The sequence below is a fragment of the Eumetopias jubatus genome, unplaced genomic scaffold (genome assembly GCF_037043125.1).
Source record: "Eumetopias jubatus isolate StellerSeaLion01/CBP00866 unplaced genomic scaffold, mEumJub1_p1.0 scaffold_5, whole genome shotgun sequence".
In the NCBI taxonomy this organism is placed as follows: domain Eukaryota; kingdom Metazoa; phylum Chordata; class Mammalia; order Carnivora; family Otariidae; genus Eumetopias; species Eumetopias jubatus.
The window spans coordinates 145,515,882-145,529,024 of NW_028274811.1; the positions used below are offsets into that span (position 1 = coordinate 145,515,882).

At 46.2% G+C, this 13,143-nt stretch overlaps 1 protein-coding gene and 1 long non-coding RNA gene across 4 annotated transcripts in view; one reads left to right on the plus strand and one right to left on the minus strand.

The window, feature by feature from the left end:
* The window catches only part of CTNND2 (catenin delta 2), a 564,215-nt gene that overhangs the window by 537,089 nt on the left and 13,983 nt on the right, over nt 1–13,143 (plus strand). For both annotated transcript variants that reach the window (XM_088023533.1, XM_088023534.1), the window contains one exon: nt 10,184–10,310. In XM_088023533.1, coding sequence (XP_087879659.1) covers nt 10,184–10,310 — 127 coding nt within the window. The remainder of the gene's footprint in view (nt 1–10,183; nt 10,311–13,143) is intronic.
* LOC114223677 (uncharacterized) overlaps nt 1–13,143 on the minus strand; it is a 44,728-nt gene that overhangs the window by 2,649 nt on the left and 28,936 nt on the right. Inside the window, exon 5 of one of the 2 annotated variants that reach the window (XR_015768235.1) lies at nt 958–4,427. This is a non-coding gene — a long non-coding RNA (uncharacterized LOC114223677). Of the gene's footprint in view, nt 1–957; nt 4,428–13,143 lie in introns of those variants that run through there. The other variant, XR_015768233.1, reaches the window with a different exon arrangement.

The following is a 13,143-nucleotide window of genomic DNA, read 5'->3' on the forward strand; positions in this document are numbered from 1 at the left end:
TGTGTTTTTTCTGCATTCCGTTAACTACTGGTAGTTAACAATGGTATGCTTTCTTTGACCAAATTACATACATTTCTTTCCAACTTGTCAGATCTTCTCGGTGATATTGATTCTTTAGAATTAGGCCCATGGCAGTAAAATGAATTCCTGAAATGGATGTACTTGGTATTTGCTTTTAAAAGACGGTACAGGTTTCCCCCACTATGTGAAAGTAGAGTGCTCCTAGGAAACCTTTTGTAAGTGAAATCCTGTAAGGCGAAGGCGCAATTATCATTTCCTAAAAGCCAGAATTCTCGTCAGATTTCTTTCAGTTATTGAAAACAGGTTACTAAGGTAGGTCTTTCATTAGAGGAAACTGGCATAAAGTGACCTTTCGGATAGTGGGGGAAACCTGCACTACGGAAGACTCCATATTTACTGTACCTTTAAGCATCCGAATCAATTTAATTAAATGCCATTAGAAGCACCAGGGCTGAAACAAACAAATATGAAAGCAACTGGTATGTCAGGAGGTATTTATTTCTGTATTAAACTGCAAATAACTCCCTCTTGGCCCTTAAGATTTCGTTTCAGTATTTAACTCTCCTCGCTTTTGCTGTAGAATTGTTGATGGAATTTGTTTTAATGAATCTTTACAAACACTTTACCTTAAAAAGAGATGGAAGCTTGTTTTATTACAGCAAAGGGAAGCTGAGGTTTCGCTGACATGCAAAATCTGGTTTGGGCTCCAGTCACACAGACTGTGGAGACCCCACTTCCGTTTTTTCTATGTAATACCTTTTATTGAAGTAAGAAGTGTGTATGCATAAACAACCACTAATTTGGAATCTCTTCTTTCTCTGCTTCATCTGTGATTACATTAATAGGTTTCGTCCACTTAAAAATGACTAGAAAACCAGCACAAATTGTGAGCAATCAGGTTTTTCGTAAGTGAGCCGTAGTATCTTAGCTGGTTACCTTTTTCAGAGGATGACAACACGTCTTGTTTTGACTTTCATCTGAAAAATAGGTTCCTGATGAAGAAGTCCCGTTAGTGAATGCGAGTAACAAGCTGTAAGTGTTCTAGTTTGAATGAGTGGATGAGCTTGGGTTGCTGAAAGCCCGAAGGATTTCCACTACACTTTCTTTCTGTCTCAAGTCACTCACAGCAAATTAGAATTGACAAGCTTTATGGACTGAGAGGCTTCAAGGACAGCTAACGCCAAAAACTTGCATTTGTTACTCCAGAATCAAATAGTCTCTGTGTGCCTGATGAGAAATCCTTGTCTAGAGGCCGAGAAAATCTCACCAGATTAAGGGGGTTCCGAAGCTTTCTTCCAATGACCACGTATCGACAGGCTAAGGGTGTCCTAGTACATATTTTGGGTACCAACGGAGATCTGTCTCGGCGCAAATCACAACTCCTCTCCATTTTCAAGGTTAATTATTTATTGAAGCTTTTGTCCAAGTCAGAGATGTCACTTAGCTTTAGAAAAGATTTGTTAACTCTGAATCCTAAGTGTAGAAGATAAAACCTCCAGAACACACTTTGGAAATGGACCTGTAAATGGGAACATCGCATTTAACGTATCATTAAATGGGCGTTCACAAACCCCCGTCACCCTCCACCCATTGCTGTCTAGTCCCCAAACGGCGCCCTCTTCCAGAGGTCGGAGACCACAGTGGGACTTGTGAAATTCCATTTCCTTCCCTCGCATCTCCTGAAGCACATGCCTGAGGTTTTAACCCCTTTCTCTCTCTCTAATCACCAGGTCCTCTCAACAGCCCCTGAAATATTTACTCTGCGTCTCCATCATCTCTGTAAACCCGAGTATATACATGGAGCAACCTCTCTCCCTCATCCTTCCTCTCCTCCCCGCTCCGCCAGGGTCTTTCTGTCCCTGTGCCTCACTTCTCTGATTCAGCGTGAGGGCCAGGGGGTTGGGGGCTCAGCTGGGAGACAGGACGCTCCCTGGCAGTTCGAGTTAGGGGGACGTAGGGAGGGCAGTAAATCTGTGAACACTCCCCTGTGGTTCCACATCATTCCATCTTACGAGACTGCTCCCCACACCTCCTGTCGGTGTGCCCTGCATCCCTCTTTCTTGCTGGGGCAGTGACTCTGGGCGCCAGTCTTCCCTGCCCAGGAATGTCCCCACAGGTGACCCATTCAGAAACCAGCCCTTCGGTTCTGGCAATAGGCGTGGACTTCTGCACCCAACTTTAAAAGAAATTGGAGCAAAGCTAATGGAAAACATGATGCACTCTCCCTTCTCCCCTTTCTTCCTGGCTCTCCGAGGCTCTCCGAAGGATTTGCATTCGGGGTGGACAGGGTGCCTGGGCTGTGGGGAGGTGCTGGTGTTGTCTGAGCTGCAGGATGCAGGCAGCAGTAGGGATGAGGGAGGGTGCAGTACGTGCGCGGAGTGCTGGGAGGGAATGGGCGCCGATCTGGGCCAGATGTGGCAGGTAGAATGGTGCTGCAAATTATCTACAAGACTGCTTAAAGAGGAGGCAGTTTTATATACCTCACACTGAAATAGCAGCAGCTGAGGAAAACATTACCATTTAAAACGGAGCAGGCAAGCCGTAGGTCATTATTTAAGGACCCTTTTACCTAAACTAACACAGCCTTCAGCCCAGCGGTAAGCATGTCACAAAAGACATATATCCCCACAGCAGAAGATGAAACTGGTGAGGTTGCTCTAGGCTAAAATAAAAAAAAAATAAATAAAACGTACCGTAAAATATAAAATATAAAATGATAACCTTCATTTGTTAGAGGACAATAGAGTGTGAGAGCTACTGATAATTAATGCAGGCATCTTAAGTCCCTGGATCCAATGAGCATTTATTTGGCACCTCTGTGTTGTAGGCACTGTGCCAGGGACCAGGGCTTCAGAAATAAATAAGGCCCAACCCTGCTTCGCAGACTACGGTGGTCTTCAGTGTGGTCTCAAAGCAGTTTGTTCATAGTGGGGGGGAAGAAGTCCCGAGTAGCAATGCTAAAGATCCCCTAAACCTTGCAGGCGTGATCCTTTTAGCAATAGTGATTTAATGAGCATGTGCTGCCCGCTTCCTGTTTACCTAGCGCGAACATGGGCAGGAGAAGTAAGATTCAACAGGAGGCAGCAGGAAAGGGGCTGTGCCAGGTCATGGAGCTGCCTGATCAGAGGTGTAGACGTGTGACATTGAATCACATTCCCGGTGGTTAGTGGGTAATCAGTATGATTGGGGCTCAGTGTGTGTGTGTATGCGGCCGTTCTCTGCTCTGAGGTTGGGACCTATTTTTGATCCTGTAGAGAAGTCAGCCTTGAGAACACCTCACCTGACATTCCCCAGTGGGATCAGACAGTTCAGGGCTTCGGAGGATTTAACACTTGAAAATGCATTCTGCATCCTTCCTGGGCAAGGCGCCTGTGCATAGAAACCCCAAGTCAGCTGTTCACTGCCACGTTCCTAAGTCACATCACCCCGGGGGCTTTTGAAAACAGAAACTTAGAACAATCCAGACAGAATCTCAGGGCCCGAGGCCCAGGCATTACTGTTTTTAAAACTCTCCAAGCTGATAGAGTATTTTTGCCCTTGATTTATGGAAAAGGAATCGAGGCAGAGCTCAACGGTAATTGTGATTCTGACATTGACTGCGGGAGAAGGGCTGACTCCTGGCAGCCTTCTCATCTCAGCACTCTGTCCACAGAGAGACCCGAGGTGAAGGCAGTTGTCAGCCTTGACCCACAGCACTAGCTCGTCGCTGCACGCAGACCTAACACATTCACATGGGTATCTGAGTCCAGTGTCCTGAGCACTTTCCAGAGTAAGAAGCTATGGGCCAAGTGTGTGTCACACTAACTTCATGTGGACCAGTGTGGAAGCCGCTTCGTCCCTGCATCTGAAATCTGTTCACGGAAGTCTCTCCCGTAGCACAGTCTTGAAGATGTTTCCAGGATGGGCAAAAACATAAAATGCAGAGTGCTGTGCGTTCAGAGACCTTCCAGTACTTAGGGGGAAGATGCGTCGGGACGAAACAGAGTGACCAGCAGGTGGAAATAGGGTGATGACCAAACGGTTTTGAGCCTGTGAAGAAGAATGTTACTTTCTCACGCACTCTGGACCATTGAACCTACCGACGTGGAGGGCAGTAGCTTTGGGGACTAATACAGTTTCACAAAGAAACAGGCTGGGAGCTTTAACACAGAAGCTGAAGTGGGTAGAAGGACAGTAAAAGGAGAAGATAAAAATCAGATTATTCCTGGTGGCGATTTAAAGTTCAGTGACTTTGAACTCCTCTTCTCTTTTGGATTTCTATCTCTGTCTACTTGGAACAATTTAACAGTCTCCAGTTTTAAGCTTAATGTGTTAAAAATAAAAGCCAATTTGAGGCGCAGATATCATATCACATTTTTGACAGCTTGGCTGGGACTTGAGCTGAAGGCACCACCTTCTGGGCCATCCTGCTGGAGGTGAAAGATAGATTGTTAAAGGGGCCCCTGATCGTACATATGAAGGATTAACGGCCCTGCCCCAGGTGCTGTGGCTATTCGTTCTGGTTTTCTTCCCTGAGGTTTCTTACCGGACCCCTAGAAGGCAAAGGGATGAAGTGAAGGGGACGGTGGCTGAGCACCTATGATAGAATAAAATTCAGGAAAAAGCTTCTGGTCTACTGTGAGTTAAAATTTCAAGAAGGAAAAATAGTGATCAAAGAGGAAAATGATGTAAAAAAAGAAATGTGTGTTCAAGTTGTCTTTATTTATGGAAACCACTTTCAAGCCCTCCTGAGTGACACTGGGAAGTAAATGAATAATGAATTGATTGCAAGCTGGCTAGCTAACAAGTATGTACATGGCTAGTCGGATAAAAGGAATGTTAGCTTAGCAATAACTTCCCAAAGAAAATCCATCTTCATGTCTCTTCTTCTTTGGAAAGCAAAGCAGTTTTGTTTTGTTTTTTTTTTTCAGTTGAATGCCAAAAAAATTCACACAGGAAAAGATGTGGAGGGTCATGAGACATCTTCAGGGTAATTAATTATTCAACATAACTTATTGATTGATCTGTACCTTCCTGTCTAGCCTCAGATGCACTGCTTTCCATAACACTGGGGAATTCCTACTGCAGAATTAAAACTGTGGGGTCCCTCCTGGGCATTGTTGAACGTAGTAGCAACATGGGATTTCCAGGTTTCGGTCTGCATCAGTGAATGAGAGGGAAGACGGCCATGAGCGGGAACCGGGTCGCCCCTCCTTGCTCCTGCTAGGGCTCAAGAAACTCTTCTCATCAAGAGCCTTCATTAGGTTTCCTCTTGGCCCTGTTCCCTAAGCTCCCCCTTCCCACCTCCATTAAAGTCTCTATGCCCACATGCATACAATCGAGGGCCATGTGCGGAGGTGTCAGACTGAGGCTGGCATTCTCGATGCCTCTAAACACACTCTTCATCATCCTCAAGTATGTGCTGATCCCTTTACCCACAGACAGGTTACCTGCAAGGTCACCCTCTGCCATGCCTTTGTAGGCCAGGAATTGGGTCTTATGCGGGATTTGAAAGCTTTTTTTTGGTGCATCCTTACAAGGATTTCTTCCTTTGTAAGCAGTTCTATTTTTTTTTTAAAGATTTTATTTATTTATTTGAGAGAGGGAGAGAATGAGAGATAGCACGAGAGGGAAGAGGGTCAGAGGGAGAAGCAGACTCCCTGCTGAGCAGGGAGCCCGATGTGGGACTCGATCCCGGGACTCCAGGATCATGACCTGAGCCGAAGGCAGTCGCTTAACTGACTGAGCCACCCAGGCGCCCTGTAAGCAGTTTTAGTATTACATCCACTTTCGTGACATTTCCAGAGATGTAAGTACTTACATGGTCCCGATGTAATCTAAGCATCATGGAATCTTAACTGCGAGCAAAACATTATCTCCGATCATCTACGAAAGAGATGCTGACTAATTCATTGCTATCTCACCAAGTAAAACTAAACCCAACCTAGAGTCATGCCATGTTGATGTCTAGTGTCTCCTTTGGTCTTAGAACATATGAAATGTTAGCTGATGTTCTTACTGTGAAATACTTTGCCCGTAATGACGTATGGAGTATCATAACTTATACAAGACAAAAGAAGCCGAAGTTTTTATTAAAACAGCCTTCCCTGAGCCATTACTTGGAACCCCAGAGCATATCTCCCAAACTGTGAGACAAACATAACATGATCCACTTCTCTTGGTCATGTTTAAGGATTTTTTGCAGCCAACAAAGCATTACCTTCAAAAGAAAGGAATGCCTGTTTAAACAATTTTTCAAATTATTCCCAGATATGAATAATGGATGCACATACATTTTTTAAAAGATTTTACTTATTTGACAGAGAGAGAGAGAGAGCGGCAGGCAGAGGGAGAGGGAGAAGCAGACTCCCTGATGAGCTGGGAGCCCGATGTGGGGCTTGATCCCAGGACCCCGGGATCACGACCTGACCTGAAGGCAGACGCTTAACCATCTGAGCCACCCAGGCGCCCCACATATACACTGTTGAAATGGTTCCAATCCTACGAATGCTTCTGTAAGACTCCTCCTTCCCCATCCTCGCCACCACCCTCAGAGGACTGAAGGGAAATGCACAGAACTCCCGTGGAGGCATTTTCTCCTTCTGTCCTGACACCTACCCCTTAGCATGACACTCCCCCACCTTTCCCTGAGGAGGACTTATGCCTTACACCCCTCATCACCTCAGTCGAGACTCTTGAGTCATTTGTGGTTACTGGACTCTTATCATTTAAAGGTTCATAATATCCAGTAATCTGCCCCAATATGCCTCTTTTCTTCTACCTGCCTCCCATTCGTCTCTCTCTTTAACCCACAGTCTGCTATCCCTACCCCCACCTCCCTGCTGCCCTCTCACGTGGTAGCTGTTTTATTTCCCATCCCCCTCCCCAGGAAAAACCCCGGCGTCTGTGAAGTACTCTCACCCCAGCAGCCTATGGTGCTTTTAGGATCTGCAGCCCACCAACTAGTTTTCATTCTCCATCTCCTCCCCAACATCTTCCCTTTCCTCTATCCCTGGCTTGGATTCCATGAGCTTCCATGGCTTTCTGTTTGCAGTCCCTGTGTCCTTCCAAGCTACCTCCTGATCACTCGCATCCAGTTCCATCTAGTCCATACCTGCCACAGAGCAGCTGAACTTGGCTGGAGAAAAGCAACACGCTGACCTGTTGTCTCTTTTTAAATTCCTTGCCACCTGCCTCAAGTCGCCTCTTGGCACTCTGGCCACTAGACCCCTGCCTATGGTCACCTTGCCCCCCCCAAGAACCGTTTCATACCTTCCCTTCTTCCTCTCTTCTGTCCCCCTCCTCCCTCCTATTCTCTAAGCTCCAGCTCTTCCTCACACTCAGCAGATGACCTCACTTCTCACCCCACCTGGAGAACAAGCAAGAAGATACAAGAGAATGTCCTCACCCTCCTGCCGCCAAATCTCCCGTGTTCTTGCTATGGCTGTGGCCACACAGCCCAGCTGTCTTCCCTCTTGTTCCATGGCCCACCAGCCCATTGTTCCAGAATCTTCTCGGCACTCCTCCGTGAAATTCCCTCCTGCAACTGCTTGCTTCCTCTGTGACCTCACCAGCAATTTGCTCCTCTCTGTTGAATCACTCCCAATGGTGAATGAAACGCTCAGAATCTCCCAGGTGATCTATGAAAACATCTCTTGGTCACTCAGGTCTCCAAGCCCCATTTCTCCACTCTCCGTAATAATAAAACTTTGTCAAAGGTGGCCTGTGCTCACTCTTCCCCTTCATCAACTCTCGTTATCTTTGGAGCCCACCTGAGTTAGACATATGCCAGCCTGACCAAAGAAAGTACTTTTGTCCCCGTCATCCTGGCTTCCATGTTCCCCAGGCTGGTGGTCAGTTCCTGGTCCTGCCTATCATCCAGTTGTCTCCTTCTCCTTTAGGCATCTGCTTTCCTGGTCTTCTCTGACCTCGCACCCTCCTGGCCCTCCTTCCAGCTCTCTCTGTCCCTTCTCAGGCCCCTCTGAACCGTCTCTTCACACCCTCTAAATATTGGAGTATCCTGGGATTCACCTTGTGTCTCCTGCTGGCCTTTATTTGCATTCATGTTCCTGTCCGTTCTCCTTGTTCTAAATAACATCTCTATGCTGAACTCCAAAATGTTATCTCCAGCCCTGACATTGCTCCTGAAATTCCGATTCGCAGATTCTGCTTTATTCTGTAGCTTCTCTTTCATGTGCAGTGGGCATCTCTACCCAGCTTGTCCCAAATGGCAGTATTGGTTTCACCACCTAAAGCTGCTTCTCTCCCAGTATTCCTTATCTCAGTAAATGGCACCTCCAGTCCCCTGTGGTTCACACCAGGAGCCCTGGGGTAAAGCTTGATTCCTCTTTCCTTCACCCAATAGCCAAGTCATCAGCAAATCCTCCAACACAGCTGCCAGATCTGCCCATTGCTCATCATCGGCCCCCATCCAAGCCAAGATTGTGTCTCCCTACTCCAGTGGAATAGCTTCTTACCTGGTATCCCTGGTTCTAGTCTGCTCTCCCCAAACTGTTCTAGGCACTCAGAAGGCTTCTTGATTTCCTGGTGCCCCTTGATCACTCCTCAGCCACAGGGACTTCCAGGGCTCTCCTATGCACCTAGACCCTGTCCACCTGCCTTCACATCTGCTCCTCCCTTGGCTTGGGAACTCCAGGCTGTGTCTTCAGCATCTGGGTCCTTGCTAACTGTTCCCAGAGCGACACACATTCCACTGCCACATCCCATAAACTAACAACACCAGTATTCCCCACCTGAACTCCTCGATCCCCTCACCTTCCAGTACTTACAAGTATGCCACATTTCAGTATCACTATTTCTTTACTTGCTTAGTGTGTGACTTCAGGTGGCCTATTAACTGTCTAAGGCTCAGTAAAATGGGACACAAATAGCATCCAGCCCATGAGATTGTTGAGAAAATATTGCCTTGTAGTAAGTTCTCAATTAAGTGCTAGGTAATAGCTTTTAAAATAGCATACTTCCAACCTTGGCTTTATCCTACCAGCCAAACAGAACAGGAATCAGAATTAGAGAAACAAAGACACACATACTGAAATGAGTATGAATTTTGTTCTTCATTAGCTTCCATCTATTTCTATCAGCAACGATTCTTTAAGAGAATGTGGAGTCCTTTACAAGTCTAAATATAACCAGAAAAAGAGAAAAGCCAGCAGAGTTGAACTGGTTGCCTCTGTGAAGCAGGAATGGGAGGTGGGGGGGGCAGGTGTCTGCTCTTCCTTGGGGTAGTGTCACTGCCATTTGACATATGACTTTGATACAAATAAACTTGAATTAAAAAGGAGAAAACACTGGAAGGAGTTACTGTGGCGTGTGAACAGGAGTTCTGGGGCGGGCTGGAACTATTGACAGTTTTTTTTTTCTTCTTTATGTTTTCTAAATTCATGAAAGGATCCACAGTGTATTTCTTTGGTTTTTATAATGAAAAATGGTATACGTGCCTTTTTGCATATTTACTAAATATTACACAGCTTAATAGAGGGACACCTGGGTGGCTCAGTCGGTTAAGCGTCTGCCTTCAGCTCAGGTCATGATCCCAGGGTCCTGGGGTGGAGCCCCGCATCGGGCTCGCTGCTCATCAGGGGGTGTGCTTCTCCCTCTGCCTTTGACCCTCCCTCCTGCTCGTGCACTCACTCTGTCTCTCAAATGAATAAATAAAAAAAAAACTGTATAAAAAAGAAGGCTTAATGGCGGGTTAATTGGTAGGACACATTTTGAATAGACTCTAAAGTGAAAAATAAAGTTCCTGGATTAAACTAGAGAACATACCATACCCATCTGGGTGTGAATACACAGTGACGGTCTTGTCGAGAAGAGGTCCAGGCAGAGCCGGAACCAGGTAGGTAAAGAATAGACAGTTTCAGGGTCATCTCACATTCTGAGCATCGTATTTTCATTTAAATAAAGAGACCATTTATTCAACATCTGGAAAGGAAAGCCAGCCCTAAAAGCAGGCCCTCCCCATGGCAGGCTGTCTGGAAGGAGCGAGGTGGGTCTCAGTTCACGCTCCTCTCTGCTGACCTTGATGATTGAGCAGGGCTCTGTGATCTCTTTTGACAGACTGTAGAAATGCTTTGCAAAATCCAATGTTGGGAACCGCCAAATGTCAGGGGATGAAGAATCACTCCGCCTTCCCCACTTAATAGGAGCATGCTGTCTATTTCAGGACGGATGGTCACAGTATCACTTCGTAGCCTCATCGTCAACCATCGAGAGGGATCGGCAAAGGCCCTACTCCTCCTCCCGCACGCCCTCCATCTCCCCCGTGCGAGCGTCCCCCAACAACCGCTCAGGTAAGAGACGCCCGGAGCCAGTCTGGACACTTGCTAGAAATATCAACTGAGTCCGTTTCCTTTTCTAGCAGTGGTGACATCATGTTATGTTTACACAAACTCAGAACAAATCTAACGGACTTCTAAAAATCTGGAACAGTTATACACATGAAATGCATGTCACGGACCTGCTTTCAGTGAGCAAGAAGAATAAAGATAGCTGTCAGATGTGTGCAAATCAGGGTTTTCTGTGGACGTTTTTCCAACTTAAAATAGTTTGAGTTGCATTGTATTGATTATAATTGGAATTACAGAGCAAGGGAGAAAGGGCATGCTGTTTCTTGCTTTAAAATGACATACATTTGAAATATCTCATTGAGGGTTTCATTACTCCTCCACATCTGATCAGCCGGTTATCATTACCTTGAAACCAGCTGATAAATCATTGATGAAGTCTTATCACAACCACCCGGAACTATTAAGTCACTCAGTTTGATTTTTTTTCTAATTTTGTCACGTTCCTATTGCTTAAATTTTCAACTAACTACTCTTATTTACTTGTAAAAATACTTCATTTTTATACCCTTTTCATCACATTATATAATGCCTAAGATTAAGGAAAAAATTAAAGACAAAATATTAGCACATCATTTAATATGTAAGTGGCATAGTCTTCATTGTTTTTATTCCAAGTGTAAGTTTAAAGACTGTTCTTTTGATTTCTGCATTTTGAGGTTTGTTGTGAGAAGGAAGGATGGATAAATAATTATATAAAAACCCAGATAGGTGTGTGTGTGTGTGTGTGTGTGCACACACACCTATCTGGGTTTTTATTTAAGAAGAGTTTCTACTTGCTCTTTGCTGCCCTCCATCTGCTGGGCAACTGGGTCTCAGAGGGCACGGTAGGAGAGTGCTCATCTGCCCTTGAGATCGTTGGCCGTCAAACTTTACACACTTTACTGTCAGAATGATGATGAAAATCAGACATGAATGGGGAACATTTGACTGAAATAGATGACTCTCTCCCAGCCCCATGAAAGCTTCTATTTCTAGTGTGGTGTGACTGCCTGTAATGTTCGGTCCTCCACTAGAGGAGAATCGGATGCCACCGTGGGACAGAGAAATTTCCACCTATGGAAGCAGAGGGGTGACCTTTCACGTGTCTTGCCTCCAGACATCTTAAAAAAAAAGATAAGAATAGTGAGTCTGGGAAGCACAAGGATGGTGTCTTTTTAAAAGCCCTAATTATTGGGGCGCCTGGGTGGCTCAGTCGTTAAGCGTCTGCCTTCGGCTCAGGTCATGATTGCAGGGTCCTGGGATCGAGCCCCGCATCGGGCTCCCTGCTCAGCGGGAAGCCTGCTTCTCCCTCTCCCGCTCCCCCTGCTTGTGTTCCCTCTCTCGCTCTGTCTCTCTCTGTCAAAAAATAAATAAAATCTTTAAAAAAAAAAAAAAAGCCCTAATTCTTGCGAACACATCGGTGTTAGAAGGATGAACTGACACAGTAAATCAGAAGGTGCCCGGAAGGAGAAGGGGCAGTGTGTGAAGAGCTACCCCAGCCTGCTATTTCCTCCTGAGGCACACCGAAGACACCTAGTGAACACTTGTTTGCGTGATTTGATTTTTTTCCAGGAGTATAATCTTAGTTTACCGGAGACTCGGACCACTGTGTATGAGGTCTTGAGAAATAATTACACGCTTGACATAGTTTACTAAACCCCACCATCTGCACGCTGTTAGATGCTAATTTGGGGAGCTTTGGTCAAGAGGCTCCAAAATATTGTCCCTTCGTGGTTGCCTGGCAGTGACTTGTAAAAGGATAGCCTTTATGCAGGAGGACCTAGAGGCAAAGGAGCAAGGGCAGGGAAAGGACTCTCCCAGGAGAGGAAGACAGAAAACAGAAGAGAGGAGGGAGAGCCGTAGAGGGTGGAGGAGGTGAGCGAGAGCCAGTGGCCGATATTCTGAGGACACGTGAGAACTGGACACGCGTCCCAGCCCAGTGATGTGCAGCAAATGCCATTTTCTTCCCTGTCTTCCCAACAGACTTACACCCAGAGATTCTGATGCAACTGGTTCTGGGTGGGGCTCAAGTGTCAGTATTTTTGAAAGTATTCCGAGGATTTAATTCTAATGGGAAGCCAGGTTTGAGAACCTCTCAGGGTTTTGAGAGCCGGGCAACGAGCCTGGATTTTGTTTGGGTAGGTTTGGGAAATAGGTAGGCTGCCTCTCAGAAAAGGATGGGCAAAGGCTCCCTCTGTTTCTCTCGCCCGCATGTGGCTGCCACGTCCGTTAAGCCCTCTGCCCCTGATTCTGTTTATTTGCATGTCCATTTCCTGACCTCCATGAGTTCAGAAAGTGACATGATTCATGTTTCTGCTTCCCAGTGTCTAGCATAGGGATTTGCCCACAGGAGATACTAAACTTAAATGACAGGGACCCAAAGAGAAGATGGGGCTCCCTCCCCAGGTCCGACAGGCAGCAAGCAGCCAGGGTGCCAGGTGTCAGTGAGAGATTGCTGGGGGTGTTCATCGAAGACATCTCACTGGGGAATGAGCTCTCTGTGCACCCTTCCCAGCCCGCCCCCTGGGCTGATCTTTGCGGGCTGGGTGACTTCAGCCCCACAAAACATCCTGGGTGTTCATCTGGCTTCCTTTAGGACAGCTTCTGGGTCACTCAGCATTTAAGTAAGACTGCATTTATTTTAATCAGGGATTCTCCAAGATCAGTAACAGCTCCTCCGAAACACATCTAATTTTTAAAAAGGAACAAAGGAAAAAAGAGGGAAGGGAGGAAGGGGGAGAGAAAGGGAGGGGAGGGGAAGGGAAAGAAAGAGAAGAGAAGAGAAGAGAAAGAGAAA